This window comes from Spinacia oleracea, chromosome 6, assembly GCF_020520425.1.
Source record: "Spinacia oleracea cultivar Varoflay chromosome 6, BTI_SOV_V1, whole genome shotgun sequence".
In the NCBI taxonomy this organism is placed as follows: domain Eukaryota; kingdom Viridiplantae; phylum Streptophyta; class Magnoliopsida; order Caryophyllales; family Amaranthaceae; genus Spinacia; species Spinacia oleracea.
Window position 1 is genome coordinate 78,290,198 of NC_079492.1, and position 17,597 is coordinate 78,307,794.

At 35.2% G+C, this 17,597-nt stretch overlaps 1 protein-coding gene across 7 annotated transcripts; it reads left to right on the forward strand.

Moving 5' to 3' along the window:
• Positions 1–2,637: 2,637 nt before the first annotated feature.
• LOC110775374 (uncharacterized) lies at positions 2,638–13,589 on the forward strand. 7 transcript variants are annotated; one of them, XM_056831356.1, is made up of 15 exons: positions 2,638–2,784; positions 2,909–2,997; positions 7,323–7,370; positions 7,967–8,163; positions 9,019–9,088; positions 10,676–10,872; positions 11,006–11,081; positions 11,209–11,292; positions 11,371–11,450; positions 11,650–11,776; positions 11,922–11,981; positions 12,074–12,124; positions 12,200–12,358; positions 12,883–13,018; positions 13,177–13,589. In XM_056831356.1, the coding sequence occupies exons 4-15, from the start codon at positions 8,006–8,008 to the stop codon at positions 13,344–13,346; spliced, it is 1,368 nt and encodes a 455-aa protein (XP_056687334.1). In that variant the 5' UTR covers positions 2,638–2,784; positions 2,909–2,997; positions 7,323–7,370; positions 7,967–8,005; the 3' UTR covers positions 13,347–13,589. The 7 variants fall into 7 exon arrangements, with proteins under 7 accessions (XP_056687334.1, XP_056687335.1, XP_056687330.1 ...); XM_056831357.1 differs by having other exon boundaries at positions 2,655–2,779; XM_056831352.1 differs by lacking the exons at positions 2,638–2,784; positions 2,909–2,997 and adding an exon at positions 6,333–6,583.
• Positions 13,590–17,597: the final 4,008 nt, after the last annotated feature.

Genomic DNA, 17,597 nt, shown 5'->3' on the forward strand with positions numbered 1-17,597 from the left:
AATACATAATTAATTTTTAAAGTTTGTAAATACAAGTTTATCATATATTCATATTGGTTTAAACAGCTACGAGACTAACATGTTCAACAACAAAACGAGACAAACAAGTTCCATTGTTAATGAATTAAGTCGATTCATTTAAAACAACTTAGTTTTACGATTAGTTCATTGGTTATAACTTATAATAAGCTTATAACATATTGAATTAGATCAATTTTGTGCGTAGTAATAGACTAATAAGTTGAATATGAGTCAATAATAGAGTGTAGGACTAATAAAATAATACAACTTTATTAGATTTATAAAATTGTCAAGAACTAAGGAATATAACATTGTACATTTGATTACTCAAATAAGTTAAGAACTGATGAATTGATGATCATAACTAGACTAAACTAAAACCCTACAAAACTATAGCTATATAATGATATACATCTATAACGATATAATTGTGTAATTATATAAGTATGTATCTTTGTGAGATTGTTAGTTTACAACTATCTAATTCTATATAATTTTATGAGATTATAAGTTTACAACTACATAACTATGCTTGACGGAAATTTTATATAACTATGTAAACATATATAACGTTCTATAAAAACAATAATTTACAAAAACGTTCTAGTACATAGTTAGGGATACTTATGAGCTCATAGAACTGGCGAGCTACTCGAACCTGACTCGGTCACGAGTCGAGTTGAGCAACTCCATACTCAACTCGAAAAGCTCGTGAGAAACTCTATTTATTTATACATAATACAACCTTTTCTGGAAACATAATGTTTTATTTTATTATTTTTACTCATCATTATAAGCTTTCTTCATTTTTAAAAAAAAAATTTAAAAATCAAGTTTTCAACTTGGCGTATAATTCTTATCAATTACTTATTATAGTTGGGTACAATCCTATAAATCCCTTCAAAATGAATATGATATACAGTTCTTATACTATAAAGAAAGGTAACCAAACTTCTTCCCTCGATTGTGTAGCCTTTTGCTTGCAATAAATAAAGTTAGTTGACAAAGACAAACACTCTAAGATACTGGTGTTACGTTATTTGCATCAATTGTCATTTTCTCCATTGAAATGGATGTTAAAACAAATGGTTCTTAAGGCAATATATATGTGGTTTGATTAGATATCTCCAGTGCGTAAAAAGTAAATGATGGTACATAAAATAAATCACCTTCATTCACTTTTACGAGGCAAGAAGAAAGGAAGATGGACAAAATGAAAGATATTTTTTTTGTCCCACATTGGTCAAGAAGTAATGGAGAAAGGAAGGAAAGAATTATAAATATAAATCTTTGAGTTTGAGAATGTTGCAAATCACTTCCATTTGGGATTTTATTTAGGCTTATGGATATATTGACTTGGTACGTGTAAAAAACTTGTAATGAGACTGGAATTCGAGATTGAGTTTTTAAGCCGATTTCGAGTTGAGTTTGAGCTTGAATTTGAGTTTTTGAGCCGATTCGAGTTGAGTTTGAGCTTGAGTCGAGTTGATATTTTTGAGCTCGCGAGTTCTCGAGTCGTGCTTGATTTTGAGTTTTCGAGTTCGAGTCCAACTTAGCAACACTCGAGCTCGACTCAGCTCATTAGCACCCCTATACATAGTACAACTTTTAATTTGAATCAAATAAAACGTGTTACACATGTAAATAGTTCGGGGAAGACGGGTTATAAACGGTTTGGATTAAACAGTTGTAAACGATTCGGGTTGAAACAGTTCGGGTAATAAACGGTCCGGGTTGAAACAATTCGGATTGTAAACGGTCCAGGTTGAAACAGTTCGAGTTGTAAACGGTCCGGGATGTAAACGGGTTTTTCCCGGGTTGAAACGGTTCAGATTGAAATAAATCGGGTCATTAACGATTTTCGGGTAGAAACGGTTCGGGTTGCCGCATGACAGTTTGTTATCGGGTTTCGGGTCTTAATCAGGTTAATATTTTCGAGACGTTTCGGGTTTCGATCGGTTGAATATTATCGGATCGGACCGAATTTCGGGTTCCAGTTTACGGGTTATTAGCTATTCGGGTTTTTAACGATCGGATTAACCCACCGGATTAAACAGTTCCAGTTGAGAATTGACACCTCTAAATGCACTATTTCATATGGAAAATAAGACAAATTGAGGTTGGCATTAGTGGTTAAGAGTCTCTTACTAATAGGGATGCTGCCCATTAAAGTACCCATACAAACTCACGTGGGAGATTAGTCCACTCACCAAAAGCGGTAGGAACCCTTAGCAGTCGACTCAAAAAAAATACGGAAAATAGAAAGGGGTACACCAACCTAAAGCCAAAGCTAAATACGCTTGGGTGGATAATTTATGTTTTTGTATTTCGTTCTATGACGTTGTGAGTCCGTAAGCCAATATTAAAGAATTCAGTTAAACGATGAGATTGAAAGTTGGTTTGGCCGTTTGGGTAAAAGAGGAAACGGTCACCATAGTTGAATATAGCCTAGATTTCATACTTTAGAAAAAATGATTCATTAAAATGAGCACCCCTGACTTGAGGATTCAGACTTGGACCGTCAGGGTCTACAATATACTACTACCAGTCTACCACTACTGTCAGAATGTCATCATCCTTAAATTAATCGGCAGAAAAGTTGAAGGCACGCTTTAACTTTAAAAATACTTTTCCTTCATCGCCAATTAATCCAGAATCCAAAACACAAATATCATACCTTATCTACTTATCTTCATCTCTCATCTTACACTCTTTAAGATCCAAGTTATATCAATACACGGAGTACCAAACATATTTTGTAAGGTCGAAATCTCATTTTCAATATATTCTTCTTTCTGTTTATGGAAAGACTTGATATTTATTTGTGTATACCTGTAATTGAACTTCTTGTAATGTACTAATTGTGTATGGAAATTGTATCCACTAGACCGCAGTCAAGTTTTTCGTCCGGTGGATTTGTGGTGTTTCCGACGAAGAACAGGCCGGAGAATTGAACGGTTGATCAACTTATTGCATGTGAGTTTTTAAAAGATGATAAGAATACATTGCTTGTTATTATGATCATATACTCCAACTAATACGGTACATTTGACTTTTCCTTCATCATCTACATTAATTCATCCATCAAGGTATTACCCAATTAAAAACTATACTTCTATACTATTCTTATCAAAACCTGAACTTTTGTACGTCACCATGTCACATAAAGAGAAAATATATTTTATTTTATGTTCATCAATAAAACAGTGAGGATAAAACTATAAAGGTGATGTTTGTTTGCAAATAACTAAAGGGGAAGTGTGAGTTCTTAGGAATTACATATATATAATGGAGGAACTGGAATTTTCTTGGGAAATTGTAATTCCCATGGAACATGGGAAGTGACTTAGAGCATCTCTAATGGTAAGCTAGTTTGACAATTAGCTTGTTAAGCCACATAAGATTTTAAGTTATTTTATTGTCTAGCTAATTTATGCTCCAATGGCTAGCAAATAGCTTGTTATTAAATTGACCCTACTTGTTCCACTTGTCAATTATTTATTTGGCAAATTTTGGAGCTACTTGTCTAGCAAATTAGCTTGTTTAAGCTAATTTATTATCTTCACTCCAATGGTCAAGCTATTAACTTGAAACTTTTATAAATTTCAAGCTAGTCCCTAGCTACAACCATTGGAGATGCTCTTACCTACCATTCCCTTGGTAAGTCACATTTTCTATGCCATTTCCCATAAATTACAAATGCTCAAGTTCAACCAAACATGATCATCAAGCTACTCCCTAGAAAGTTAACTAAGGAATTAATTTCCCATAAAATAAAATATCCTAAGGGAAGTTACTACCCAAGTCAACCAAACATCACCAAAGTCGTATATTTAAGGTGAAGGGGCGTGAGATTTATTGGGGGTGAAAGGACATGAAATTGGAGAAGGAAATAACATGAAATTTTTATTAAAAAAATGGAAAGATATTTTCAAAGAGATTAAAAACGTGGAACTCCATATATCTTGCAAATTTATCTGTTATTAAATATTAGTATAGATTTCTCTCTTCTATTTCCTATCATTTATATTGTTCGTTCGTCTCACTTTTATTATCACTAGTTTCACATTCTTATTTCAACCGAATAATTTCAATCCGTGGACAATAGTGCATAATAAGAATGGTGCACCAAAAGAACAGTACAAACTAGCAAAAGAACGTACACGATCTTACACTAAAGAACATGCATGTATTATTTCACGTTTTTATCGTAAAAATAATAATAATAATAATATTGTTTACTCTTTGTTAAAAGTATAAATAATAAATATATTCATATTCTTTTTACTCAAGGTAATGTTTTTTTAACTATGTATTTGTTTTATTAAGGTGTACCATGATCCACCTTCTAAATTGGAATAATTTATCAAACTTTGACTTATATTTTTCCTTTGTTTCCGATTGCTTATTAGTACTCCCTAAAATTGGTTAAAAATTAAGTTCATATAAAACGATTTGCCATTTGTCAAATTTGGAGGCAAACTCTATTGTCATTACTCATCAAGTCCGTCAATATCTTGGTCATTAACGGCCTCTGCCACATAGGATTTGTGAAGACTTGAGAGTAAAATAAGACTTATTGGATATATTTTTTTTGTTTTGCCTTTTTGAAGGGAGATTTGATCTTAAGATTCGATCATATCGTGCAAGTAATAAATTTTGTAATGAAGTAATGATCATAGACATTCGTTACAAGTAGTGAAGTTTATATAACGCATTAATCATAGAATTTTAAGGATGATAGACTTGCTCGATCTTAGCTTAAGGATGATAGACTTGCTCGATCTTAGCTTGGGAACTTCTATGATCATTCTATGACTAGTAATGATCATATTATACATTACAATTTGAATAAGAGGGGAGACTTTCTCTTAGGGGACTTGATCATAAGATTCTTAACGTGCAAGTAACAAAGTTTTTATTGAACCTGTGAAGTTTTGGCCTATTGGTTAAGACTGAGGGTCAGTGTATAACAGGTCTCAGTTTCGACTTTTCCTGACCCCATTTATAATTTATGGCTCATTCGCAAGAAAAAAAAAGTTTGTAATGAAGGTCTGATCATTAGGGGTGAGCATGGGTCGGGTACCCGAACCAATAGCATTATCGGATCGGGTAACCGATAACCAATAAGGCTAAACCAGATATCCATGAACCGAACCGTTAAGTTCGGGTACCCGTACTTCGGGTACCCAAACTTTCGGATCGGATATCAGGTACCCATTATGATATCCAATTGGAAAAAATAGACTTATAACTAGATTATTGTAATATCATTTAATAGTAAACACCAACATTAACACATGATTTTGACTACATTACTAATAAAATTAGAATTTACTCAAATTATATATTGATTATTAACATTTAGGATTTTGAGCTCTTGGGAAAAAATATTTAAATTGGGAAAAACTTAATCAAAGTGCTTATCGGATCTTATCGGGTACCCGTTATTTATAAAATGATATCTGTAACCATATCCAATAACCAAATTTCGGATCGGGTACCCGAACCGATAACCATATCGGTTCAGGTACCCACTTTTTCGGATCGGATACCGGTTCTGGTTTCGGGTTTTTGTTTTTTCGGATAGTTTTGCTCAGCATTACTGATCATAGATCATAGAAGTTCATTACTTCCTCTTTACAAGTAATGAAGTTCATACAACGTATTGATCGCAGATGTTCAAAGTGTATAGAATCGTAAAGATCATATAGTTACTCGAACTTAGGGAACTTCTATGATCATTCTATGAATAATTATAATCATATAATACCCTCTAAAATAACTTTTTATTTTCAAATAAGTAAATTTTAATTGACAATTTAATTTTTGTCAAGATTAGATGAATAAAATAGAGCATTTTATTGAAATATGAAGAGTTAAAATATGCATCTAACCAATAATGACCGTACATTCTTATAATCTTATGATTTTTGTCTATAGCTTCACCTCGAAGCGTGATACACCGCTGCTGTAATAACTCGATTCTAGACCTTATTAAAATATTAGTTTAAAGTAATAAAACGTTAATTAGAGTATAAAATTCGGTGGAATTTCCTTGTAAATTGAACAAAATCCAAAAATGGGATACTTAAAAACCTGTTACATTCAATAAGACCAATAACACCAATAAACATGCGTATTCTTAAACATAAGAGGAAGCAAAAACAGCGAAGCGGAGTATCACCGCCGCATTTACCTAAGAGAAAATGCAAAGCTACAAACTTTAAGATCCATAAAAGATAATTAAGATTACAAACCGTGTTCGATTATTATTTATTATTTGGGTCCAATGTAGTTGCATCTATACAAGTGGAAGTAGGAGTATATTACTCATTTACTCCGTAAAAATTAGGAAAACTAGGAACCTTTCCATAACTAACTAAGTGCACATACGACCGTCATGGCGTCATCCCATCATCATCAAAATTCCTCATAAAAGTCGAAGCCACGCATTTCTCCCCTCCATAACTTAACCACTCTTCCTTCCTTCCACCTTCTCGGCGGCTGATTCTCCGCCATCGCAGGCGTAATTCTTTCAGTCCTCTCCTCCAGATTTCAGGTCTAATTCTCTCATTTCATTATAATTAAATTCATCCTTTTATTTTACGTTTTCTTTAATTCACCCTAATTTTATTACAAATACCTTTTCCATTTCGAACTATTTTTGTCTAGTTACTTATTGGTCTTGTTTAAGACGTGTGTATTCTATACATATAGAACATCCCCTTTTGCAGAGAAGTCCGCTTTATCAAGTTGAGTTTTATGCAAATTTAGGGATTGGCCACCCAATTAACATCCCACCTTCATTCTCGTTGAAAGTTTGTCTTTGGTACTAAATTACTAATACAATAGCTGAATTCAGTGTATCTATTTTAAATTATATAATGTATTATTGGGTCCCATTGCTTAGGTGCTGTTGTATTTATCTGTAAAATAAAATTGGAAAAAATGAGAAGAGGATAAATTGTAATTTCCAATATTGCAGACCACAATTTTCAAGGGCCAATCACCATTTTTTAGTTTTCAATCCTTTCTTTCTTTTTTTGCTTTCTGCTCTCTCACGTAAGTTCTGTGCGCCTCAAAGTGTAAGGCTCGATTTTTTTCTTTTTTTTTCATTGTCGAATTTTATTGGTACAACCGGTGGTACAGTGCAACTCATATCATATCGACATGTCCCGGAAATTAGTTGGAACAATCGTGTCACCGTTTGTCCCTCACGTTACGGTATCTCTTAAATTCGTTGCTTTTCCAGATATTTTTAAGTGGGGTTTAAAAAATGTCATAAATTTGTACTGCAGAATTTTCGTACTTCAAGAATTGCTAGTGCCCACAGGACACAGAATAAAGTATGATTCTTTACCTTCTCTTCACTCTACTTTTCAGTTTTCATATATTTTTTAATTTTACTATTGCCCAAAAATTCTGCTGTTTGGATTTAATTTCATTGGTTTGTGAAATTTGATTGTTATTGTTTTTTCATTTTGTGCAACTTTTGATTATGTATGCAATTTTAAGTTAATTTTGATTAAGTTTCTTGATGGGGTTTCTGATTTTAGTTGTGGGAGATTCATGTAAAATCCAAAGAAAATTTGAAATAGTTATGGCGGGTAAGAAGGTTACTATTGATTTGAATTGTTTTTATTCTATATTGTTTTCAAATTTTGGGGTGTGTTGGTTGAATTCTAGTCAATTCAGATTTTGCAATTTAGGGAAAAAATGACCCAACTACTACAAATACAATTGATGAAAATCTTGAATTCGAAATCCGAATTCCAAATTCAGAAACCCGAATACAAGTATTGAATAGAGCAATGATGAATCAACTATGCATAAGCGGCTGTAGTGAAATATAATGCAAATGACAAATCATTGCTTGAAGTTAGAACTTATGCACTTGCTTGTTTAGTTCTGACGGATGTGGTGAAACATTACAATTTGACAGGCACTTGAAGTCCTTGTCTAAGTTATCTTTCACATAATTATGATCAGTGATGTGGAAGATGAAGAATATTACAACAGGCCGCTTGGACGATGGCCTGTTTTCGTCTATGGTGTGGGTCACATGCTCAATGACATTACATCCGCCTGTTGGTTTACTTACTTGTTGGTGTTCCTCACAGACATCGGGCTTTCTCCAGGGTATGCTTCCAGTGTACTACTGCTGCTTTTTTATTTTATTTTTGTTGATTTTATTGTGGAAGAATCAAGGAAACTTGAGAAGTTACAAATTGTTATTAGTATGTATGCGTATTTCATCTATTTTCAGTAGTATTAGGTTTCTGGAGAGGAATTTCAAAGTTATTTATATCTAGAGTTTGACTTTGTGAGGCATGAATTTTCATTTAATCCCTGTTATTGAAGTGGTGAGCTCTTTTAAAAGACGGCGTACTTGATCATGATGAATGAGGCTCTAGGATGAGGTTAAGTAGGTCTGATGTAAGTTATCTTATCTATGTGATTGCACATAGATAAGTAGGTTATTTTCATTAGACCTTTGGCTGATAAGGCAACTGGCAGTCCTGCTGCTTCACAGATATGAAGAAGTCAAGGACACTTTAAGTAGTGGGATGTTTGATGCAAATTGCAAACTATCTACTGTAAGCTGCAACATACTGTTTCTCAATGTCGGCTATCCAACTTTGTTGTAAATGGATGATAGACTTCGTTATAGTGCTAGCTTCTAGTAAATTAATGTATACTCTAATCTTGTAATATATGCCTTGTAGTTAAAAATAAAAAGAATGCTAATAGTTCTCTTACCATAGGAGTGGCCATATCATTCTAATTTGGACAGTGTTATGACTAATAATTTATTTCTGTATGTCTGAGATAAAGTGCATTGTAGTGCTTGTGTTTGGACGTGTCAATGGTTTTGTTGGTGATTCAGTTTCTCAATCTTTGGCTGTATACAACCTTCTGGAAATGTGTATTAAGTTTCACATCTGTATACATGTATGTTTACTTTCACATACTGAATGCCTTATGTTAACACAGGGATGCTGCAATTGTGATGCTTAGTGGACAAGTGGCAGATGGTTTCATGACTGCCTTTTCTGGCGAGCTGGTATTTTATCAACTTGTTTTGTGACTTTAAGTTGCATCAGTCACTCAGTCATCATATATGTTTTGATTAACAATTAGCTTTTAGATTACGCTCTTGCTGTAGATGCTTGTCTCTTTAGAGTATGGATTAGGTAATTAAATGACCTACTTTGTCTGATGGGGGGAGAACTGGAGGAGTCAATTTCTTAACTGATTGTATTGCCTCATTGTCATATGCGAAAGAGGATGCATGGCCAATATCCATCGGAAATGTAACCGAGATTTCTTTTGTGGTTGTTTGAAAGACTACTTCAGGTTTTTGAAAAACAAATTCCATAGCTATTTTACTCACTCAAGCTATAAAGGTGGATAATTCTAGACAACAGTTGCTTGAAAGATTAAGATTTAGGAAAAGGAAGTCGACAATTAATGGGATTCTTGGTTATGCCACTTTTTCCATAACCAACAGTGTCACATGCTGCAATGTACCAAAATACCTCTTTTCGTCGTTACGGTATGGCTCTGTCCTGATTGCTAGATGACAAGAAGCATTTCCTATCTGCAAGTTTGCCTATTTTGTGATTTAGAGAGTGAATATGGGAGCACATAGGGAGAATAGAGAAGGTTGTATAGTTCTTTGTTAATGCCAACATACAGATTTTTTGGGCATGAATGGCTTTGAAAAGCAGGCATTAAAAAATGGGTGGATTTGAAGCCTCCCTTGAAGTATCCAGCTCTCACTTTAATGTCCACAGCCAGACTGTGAACCGTGAAGTTGCTGGCATTGCCTATAGAGGGCTTAGTTCATCATGAATTGGGTGGTCGAAGCAAGAGATGGCAGGGCTCCAGTATCTGTAGTTGGGTGTTTGGGAGGTGGAAGTTGTCCTTAAATTAGTGATTTTTAAGTATTGTAGTAAAGATTACTCTCAAGAACCCTAACCAAAACAACCCAAGGGCATCTTGTTATTTTAATGAGACCGTTTGCTTTCTCAGTAGCAAAAGTGTGACTTTCTATTTGGGAGATTACAGCCGATCACCGTGGTTTCCCTAATCTTCCGAGTGCCTTTTTCTCTTGTATTACCGAAATCGGATTTCCTTTTTGTGCCCACAAATGGAAGTTGGATGAACTTTGGGCCAACATATGGAAGCTGGATGAACTTTGTGAACCTGTTAATTGAAAGCAAACACCTATCACGTTTTAGAGGACACAAGTGTTGACAAATTGCTAATGCTTCAGCTTTTAGTGCTTTTTGTTCTACAGACCTCTACTAATTAGTTCGTACTACTGTATCGATTAAAAATTGTTTGGAATAGGACTCTACTATTGGCTTTTGGTGAAGTTGATGTCATGTTAAGTGAAATTGTTATGATTATGAATTGGTGTTTTCTGTCCCTGATCATACAAGTTTGCAGCTTTCTGTTGCGATGTTCATTTCTTAAATATATCTTTAAATATGATTCAATGAACTATGATTTTTGGCGTGCAACTGATTAGGAAGGTACCTTGTTCCTAGTTTTGCTGTGTGTTGTATGGGAAAGCTAGTTTTCAATTGAATTACTTGCTCCTCTATACCATTAGTGAACTGTTCTTTATTTCTGTGCGTGCTAGATAGACCGGTTTGGACATTTCAAAATTTGGCATGGCGCTGGATCCCTGCTAGTTGCTGTTTCATTTTCTTCAGTTTTTGGTGGTTGTATACCATGCAAAATATTTGGTACAAATTCATCTGCTCTGGAGACAATTGGATACAGCATTTTTGCAGCTATCTTCAATATTGGTTGGGCTGCCACTCAAGTTTCACACATGTAAATATGATCACTCTTTATACATCGTATTAAAACTTGTCAAATATCGAACAAAAGTTTTTTTTTTCCTTTTTAAATGGTAGTATTGTGTGTTTTGCAACAAATCTAAGTTTGCGTTCTGTTTGTATGCAAGGTCCATGGTGAACTGTATGACGCTGAATCCCACGAGCAGAGTAGTGCTAGCCAGCTGTCGGAATGCATTTACTATGGTGAAGCTCTTAATACTTTTCCAGAGAAGTTTTGTTTTATGATGTGCTGATGTTATTGAAGCATACATAATATGCATATTCCTCTCCTTTTTCTTATTTTCTATTTTGGCCTGTATTTTGTATTCAGATTGCAAATCTAAGCTTGTATGCAGTGGCTTTTGTTGTCTTTGGTCTTGGTAAATCAAGGACTCATGCTGATATAGAAAGCCAGGTACGCCCATGCAAGTGTTATATTTCTTTGATATGTGCATCTTCTCAGGGTACCATGCTGACCGTCTGCCTTTTGCAGTATCGTTGGATTGCTTATTCATCAATTTTTATTGGATGCTGCTTTGTCTGCATCTTTCTTACTGGAACTAAAGAGCCCAGGTGAGTATCTGTTAGTCCTGCTTCTGTTTCTGGAGTATTCATCCTCGGAAGCAAGCTACCTTTTCTGTCCATTTTCTTCCTAGCATTCACGAAATTTTGACTTCATTTCTTACATAAGAAAAATCCTTAGGATTACTTATTGCTTTCTTTTTTCATTTGTATGTTCTTATCGATAATTATTCAACTATCGTATTTGTAGATTGAAAGATGGCTTTCCAGGAAAAGTCTATGCTAGAGTAGAATGGACCTACTGGTTCCATAAAGTGCTCTACTATCAGGTTGCTCTTGTATATACGCTGACTAGACTAGTGACTAATGTCTCACAGGTGATTAGGCATCTCCTTCAATTTTTTCGTGATTGGTTTTCTTTACGGAATTTATTTCTTGTAAGGATCCTCCTGGCAATTTTTTTGCACTAGGAGTTGGTTGTTGTTTTATGGTTCTAATTTTGTGTTTTTATGTGGCTGTCAGTCATTTCTTGCCTTTTACGTCATCAACGACCTACAAATGGCTCAATCTTCAAAAGCACTGGTAATAACAGCTACGTCTTAACATGCAATGGTATTGTCTCCTGTCTCCTGTTATACATGAACTCATATTATCGGGTTAATCTTTATGTGCAGGTGCCTGCTATCATATACATTTGCAGCTTCATCATCTCCATTATTTTACAGGTGCCATTCCCCCCCCCCCCCCCTATCTTATGTGGCTACTTAATCACCTGTAAAATAATATATCGTTGTTTGTAGGAGATGGCTTGGACTGGCCACCGCCTGAAGACATTCTTCTCTATTGGAGGCGTGCTTTGGATATTTTGCGGTGCAGCAGTTTTGTTTTTGCCTCAAGGCTCGAGTAGTTATATGTATATCATCTCTATTGTTATTGGTATCGCAAATGCACTGATGATGGTATGTGATGACTCCTCTTTTTTCAATTTGGTTTTTAAAGTTATCTGGTTTACAGACTCGTAGGTCAAGGAAATAATATTTAGTGGGGGAATGTGTTTAACTTAATGTTCATTATATGTGAAAAAATGGTCCTAATAAGTGTACATGATTCATAAGTGAACGTCATAACTAGAAATTACAAGCATGACTAGAAATTTTCGAGCTCACACATCATTTCAAGTCCCCTTTAAGCTGGATCATATAAAAGATGTTCTGCATTCTTTTTGTTTTATGTTCTGCATTCTTGCAATAGTACTCGGGTACCTAAATACATAGTAGAAGGATTATCAGATGGTTTGAGATTTCCTTTCTTGGTTATGGAGTATTAAGATGTTTCTCTTATGTTGTCTACCATGATTGTCTTCTAAGAGTTTTAGGGTACCTACTACCTAGTCAAAGTCTAAGTACCCTCTTAACATCTTTCGAAAAGGAGGAAAGAAAAGTCCACCATAAGCACGTCAACTAATTTTGGAATTTTGCTGCAGGTTACTGGAATAGGTATGCAGAGTGTCCTTGTTGGACAAGATCTTAATGGGAGTGCTTTTGTCTATGGTTCACTGAGCTTCATGGACAAAATGTCTTGTGGAATTGTGTTGTACCTTTTGGAATCATATCAAAGCAGTAAGTAGTTTCTACTTCCATTTGATCTTACTTACGTACGTTACTTTCATGATATTTTGTTACACTGGTAGAGCTGTCGTTGTTTTGCACATTGCATATTTACGTACACTTGTGTATTCTCTATAACTTGAACTTGAAGTAATAATTTTGTTTTGCAGACGAGTCTTCAAATATCGGAGAGCTTCATTCGTCCATACTAAGTTTCTCTATTACCAGATATGCTGTGGGTGTTGTACCAGCAATTTGCGCTCTCATTGGCGTGGCAGTAACATATAGTATGAAACTTGCAACTCCTCCAAAGCCTTTAATAGAGCCCCTTCTGGTCTAACATGGTTCAATCTGCAGCATTGACATCAAATTTAGAGAGAAATTTTGGATTGTTTTATTTTTTGACACTAGAAATCACGTCTCCCACCATGTACAGTCAATTTTACAGCGCTTAAACATGTAATCTATTCGCAGTACTCTAATGTACGTGTTGTAAGCTTCCGTTGTTTGGTCTTCCTTTTTTTTGGTTGATGTTTCCATTGCAATATTATTACAAAAGGAAAATTTGTAATTATTAATCCAACCTTTGCCCGATTTTCTTTAATTAAGCCTACTTATGCGATATTTCTAAATAATCCAACCTTTATGATCCAACTACTATTATTAAGCCTAACAAGTTACTAACTTGTTATAGGCGGTATTCACCCATACATGGCATATAACAATTATAATTTTTTTTCCCCTTATTTTCTTTATTTGCTATTTTAATTTTCGTTCCTCTCTCCTCTGCGATTTTCTGCTTCATCTCTGAACTCTTCTCCATTATTTCTCTTCTACCTCTTCTCCACCATTGCCGATCCCTCATACCTCCCCATTCGAAGTTTATCAAAAATAATCAGCAATTGCTATGGCTGGGGTAAAGCAATTGCCTGTTGGATCTGGATCTTCTTTAAATTCAAGGTTTTTTTTTTCTTTCTAAATTTTCAACAAGACCACAATAACCAACATCCCACAACATAAAAAAACTATATTATTGCAACAGCTCGGGTTTTTACGAATTGACCATCAAGGAAGCGCAAAATTAAAAACTTACCAAAGAAGGAACAAAAACTCTAAGGTTCGTAAGTTTACCTTCAATTGTACGATTTTGGAGACGAAATTTGAATGCGCGTGGATGAAGTCACCTATTTCCACAAGAAAATCGCTGATGATGTCATGAACCAGTACAATTGTGGTTGAAGCAGCAGTAATGGAGGAGAGAGGAATTGAAACACGGTACAGAGAAGAGAATGGTTAAGGGTTTTTTGAAAAAAAATGAAATCCTTGTTTAGGTGGCAAGTGATGATGACGTGTCCAATATTTTAGCAGGGAAACCAACTTTAGGTTGTCAACGTTTTTAACGTTGACTTTGTAGCAGGTAACCGGTCATCCAGGCTTAATAATAGTAGTTGGGTCATAAAGGTTGGATTATTTAGAAATATCGCATAGGTAGGCTTAATTAAAGAAAATCGGGCAAAGGTTGGATTAATAATTACAAATTTTCCTATTACAAAACTAAGGGCCTATTTGGTCTAGCTTTTGAAGCTGTTTCTCTACTTAGGGTCCGTCTAGATTGAGTGTAATAGGCTTGAAAAATTAAGGGAGTAATTGATAAAGGGAAAAACTAGGTCGTTACTAGTCTTACACCTAAATCAACTTAAATACCTAAACTAACCACAAGAATCAAGTAGAGTGGCAAGCAAAGGGTCGATATCCACAGGGAATTGCGAATTCCGTAGCTAGAAATGCTAACATAAGCTAATTCAAAAAGGGATTGGTTGTTGAAAAAGAAAGAAAATTCAAACTAAGCGATTAAAATGTTAAACAAGGATTAAAAACACTAAGGGAGTGGGATTCACCAAGGGATACATGCAATGGGGGAATAATGATTTGGAGATTAACTAGACTTGCAAAGACAAATTGAAAAGGGAATCGATCTTTAAAATTCTCAAGCAACGAATCATGCTTCCGCAATCAACCCAAAGCCTAAGAACCAATCAAAATAAATCCGGTCGAAATCATACAATGCAATGACTTACAATCCCTTGCCAAATCAATGCATCGCGTTCCATTGACCAAGCAAAGTTACGTCTAACCAAGCAAGCAACGAGGACCCCCCAACTTATACATTTAATTGCAAAACTAGCAAATCCTACCTTAAAACCCCATACATGAAAACCCTAGGCTAAACCCAAACCCCTAGATGAGAACTACTCACTCATGGACTTGACTACAAATTTCAACATGATAAATTCAACGGGAGTATGCATTTCCGAATAATCAAAGCAAAAATCCCTAACCAAATAGTTCAAGCTAGTTTCATCATGACAATCAAATCTATAGGCAAAACCATCATCCACAATACAATCAAAATCACCAAATCTCAAGAGATTAGCAAAGAAACTAGTAAGTCTAATCATAAAGGATTAGGAAAAGCCAAACAATCAAACAACTAGGAAAGAAAAATATAAAAGTGCCTATTTTTGGGGGTTTTTGATTAATGAGAAAAATAAGAGACAAAGTAAGAAAAATCAGAAATTAATGACATTAAATGGAAATAAGAGTTGAGAATTTTTACAATGAGCTTTAAAACCCAAGATTAGGGAGAATCCCAAGCAATACAATGAGCAATGAATGAAGTTCTCCTCCTTTCTCTCTCTAAAATTAATTTCAAACTACTTTTGTAAAAAACTAGGTTTTCTAAAAGCTCCTAAAAGGCTTTAAATAGTCCCGAAAAACGGCTCAGCGCTGGCAGCAGGTTCGGCCGAACATAAATAAAGTTCGGCCGAACTAAGAAGCAAGTTCGGCCGAACATAAGGCAGGTTCGGCCGAACCTGGGAAGAAACAGGAGCTACTGATTGCGAGGTTCGGTCGAACAATTGGGGAGCTTCGGCCGAACATAGGTAAGTTCGGCCGAACTTTTGTGAATGTTCGGCCGAACTCTGGGCTTGATTGCTTCAGGCTGTTCTGCTTTGGTTCGGCCGAACACATCTGAAGTTCGGCCGAACATCTTGAGTTCTTGACTCCTTCCACTTCGAGCTTTCCTTGGATACCGTTGACTTCCATTGACTATTCCGTCCATTTTACTTGTTTTCCTACACATTAACAAACCCGTGAAAAGCAAAAGCTTGACAAAAATTAAGAAAAACAAGGCGAAAGGACGGTAATTAGGAGAAACCGAGTCAACTAGAATGTAAGAGCAAAAGGACTAAATTGAGCATAAAAGGGGAGGAAAACAAACAAAAATAAGAATAAAAAGATGCAAAATACTATCCTAGGAGTGACATAAATGTCACTCATCAGTAATTATTGTTGGCTTGGGAACATGCCTGAATTGAGCTTGATATTTTAGGCGGGTAAGCTTTCCCCCAAAAGTGAGGGTAATGGATTACCCATTGCTCCCCTAGAGTAATAATTAGAGGAGTAATATTCCAGACCATTTCATGCATCTCTTTCATTTTGTTTCTCTCTCCATTTTTTCATCCTGTTTCTTTTTCTCTCGCCTCTAATCTTCGTCCTCCTTTCCTCTTTCTTTCTCTTCTGGTTTTGTTTATTTATCTCTCTCTCTACTCCTCCTAGCACAAATATTAATTTCCCTCTGTAAAAATCACCTTCATTCCAAACCAATATCAAAGTTGATCCCAAATACTTTACCCCTTTAATTTGTACTCTGACAATTTTTCCACCCTTAATTGTTTATACCCTAATGATTACCCCATATCCAGGCGAGGCCTTAAGAAAAAATTTTGTGCCAACAAGGGGTCTTTACGGAGGAGTAACAGACACGTCTAGGGTGATACTCCTATTGAGTATCACCATAGTGTTTTTTTATTTTATCTTTTTTTTCAACAACTTCAATTTTTTTTAGTTAAATGAGTTGTAATATTTGAAAATTATTTTGTAAATTCTAAAATATTCCTGAAAATTATTTCTCAAAAAATTATTAAACCCTAATTAAGTTAATTAATTAGTTTACCCATCCCCAATCCTGTCAGCCCATCGCCGGCGCCACCACCGAAAGCCGCCAATCACCGAAGTCGGCGCACTTCCCCTTTTCGCCTTTCATGCACTGACTAACACCTATACTCCTCACCGGAGCCGGCGTAGTACACCTATACTCCTCACCGACTAACACCGGTGACGACACCGGATTTTTTTTTTTTGCATCTCCCTAGTTTTATCCTCTACACCATGTTATCAAGAATACGTAAATATAAAAAACATATTTAGGGAACAACCAAGAAAAGTATGGTCATACTCTTACTGCTTTATTACCTTCTAGCAATGCCTTGACTTAGTAAAGTGGTTTCTTTATAAAATAGCTTCTAAAAATATTTAGGTAATGGCAAAACACAAGTTTGGTAATGCATAAGGTCATATCCATAATGGCTGTCGAACCTAAAAGTCTTATATTATACAAGATATAGTTTGTCAGCGTGCAACTTAATATGAAAGAACACCGGAAAATAAACCGTGGCCGGCGTGATCGAGAACACGCAAATCTAAAATACCCTTGGTTTCATGTACCGGAGATGTCATTTGATCTTATCCT

Bases quoted from the DNA above. Each gene is read 5' to 3' on its own strand.
- LOC110775374 (XM_056831356.1), top strand. From the start codon at position 8,006: ATGATCAGTGATGTGGAAGATGAAGAATATTACAACAGGCCGCTTGGA. The intron at 11,451-11,649 runs GTGAGTATCTGT...TCGTATTTGTAG, and splicing joins ACTGGAACTAAAGAGCCCAG to ATTGAAAGATGGCTTTCCAG. The intron at 13,019-13,176 runs GTAAGTAGTTTC...TTTGTTTTGCAG, and splicing joins TTTGGAATCATATCAAAGCA to ACGAGTCTTCAAATATCGGA.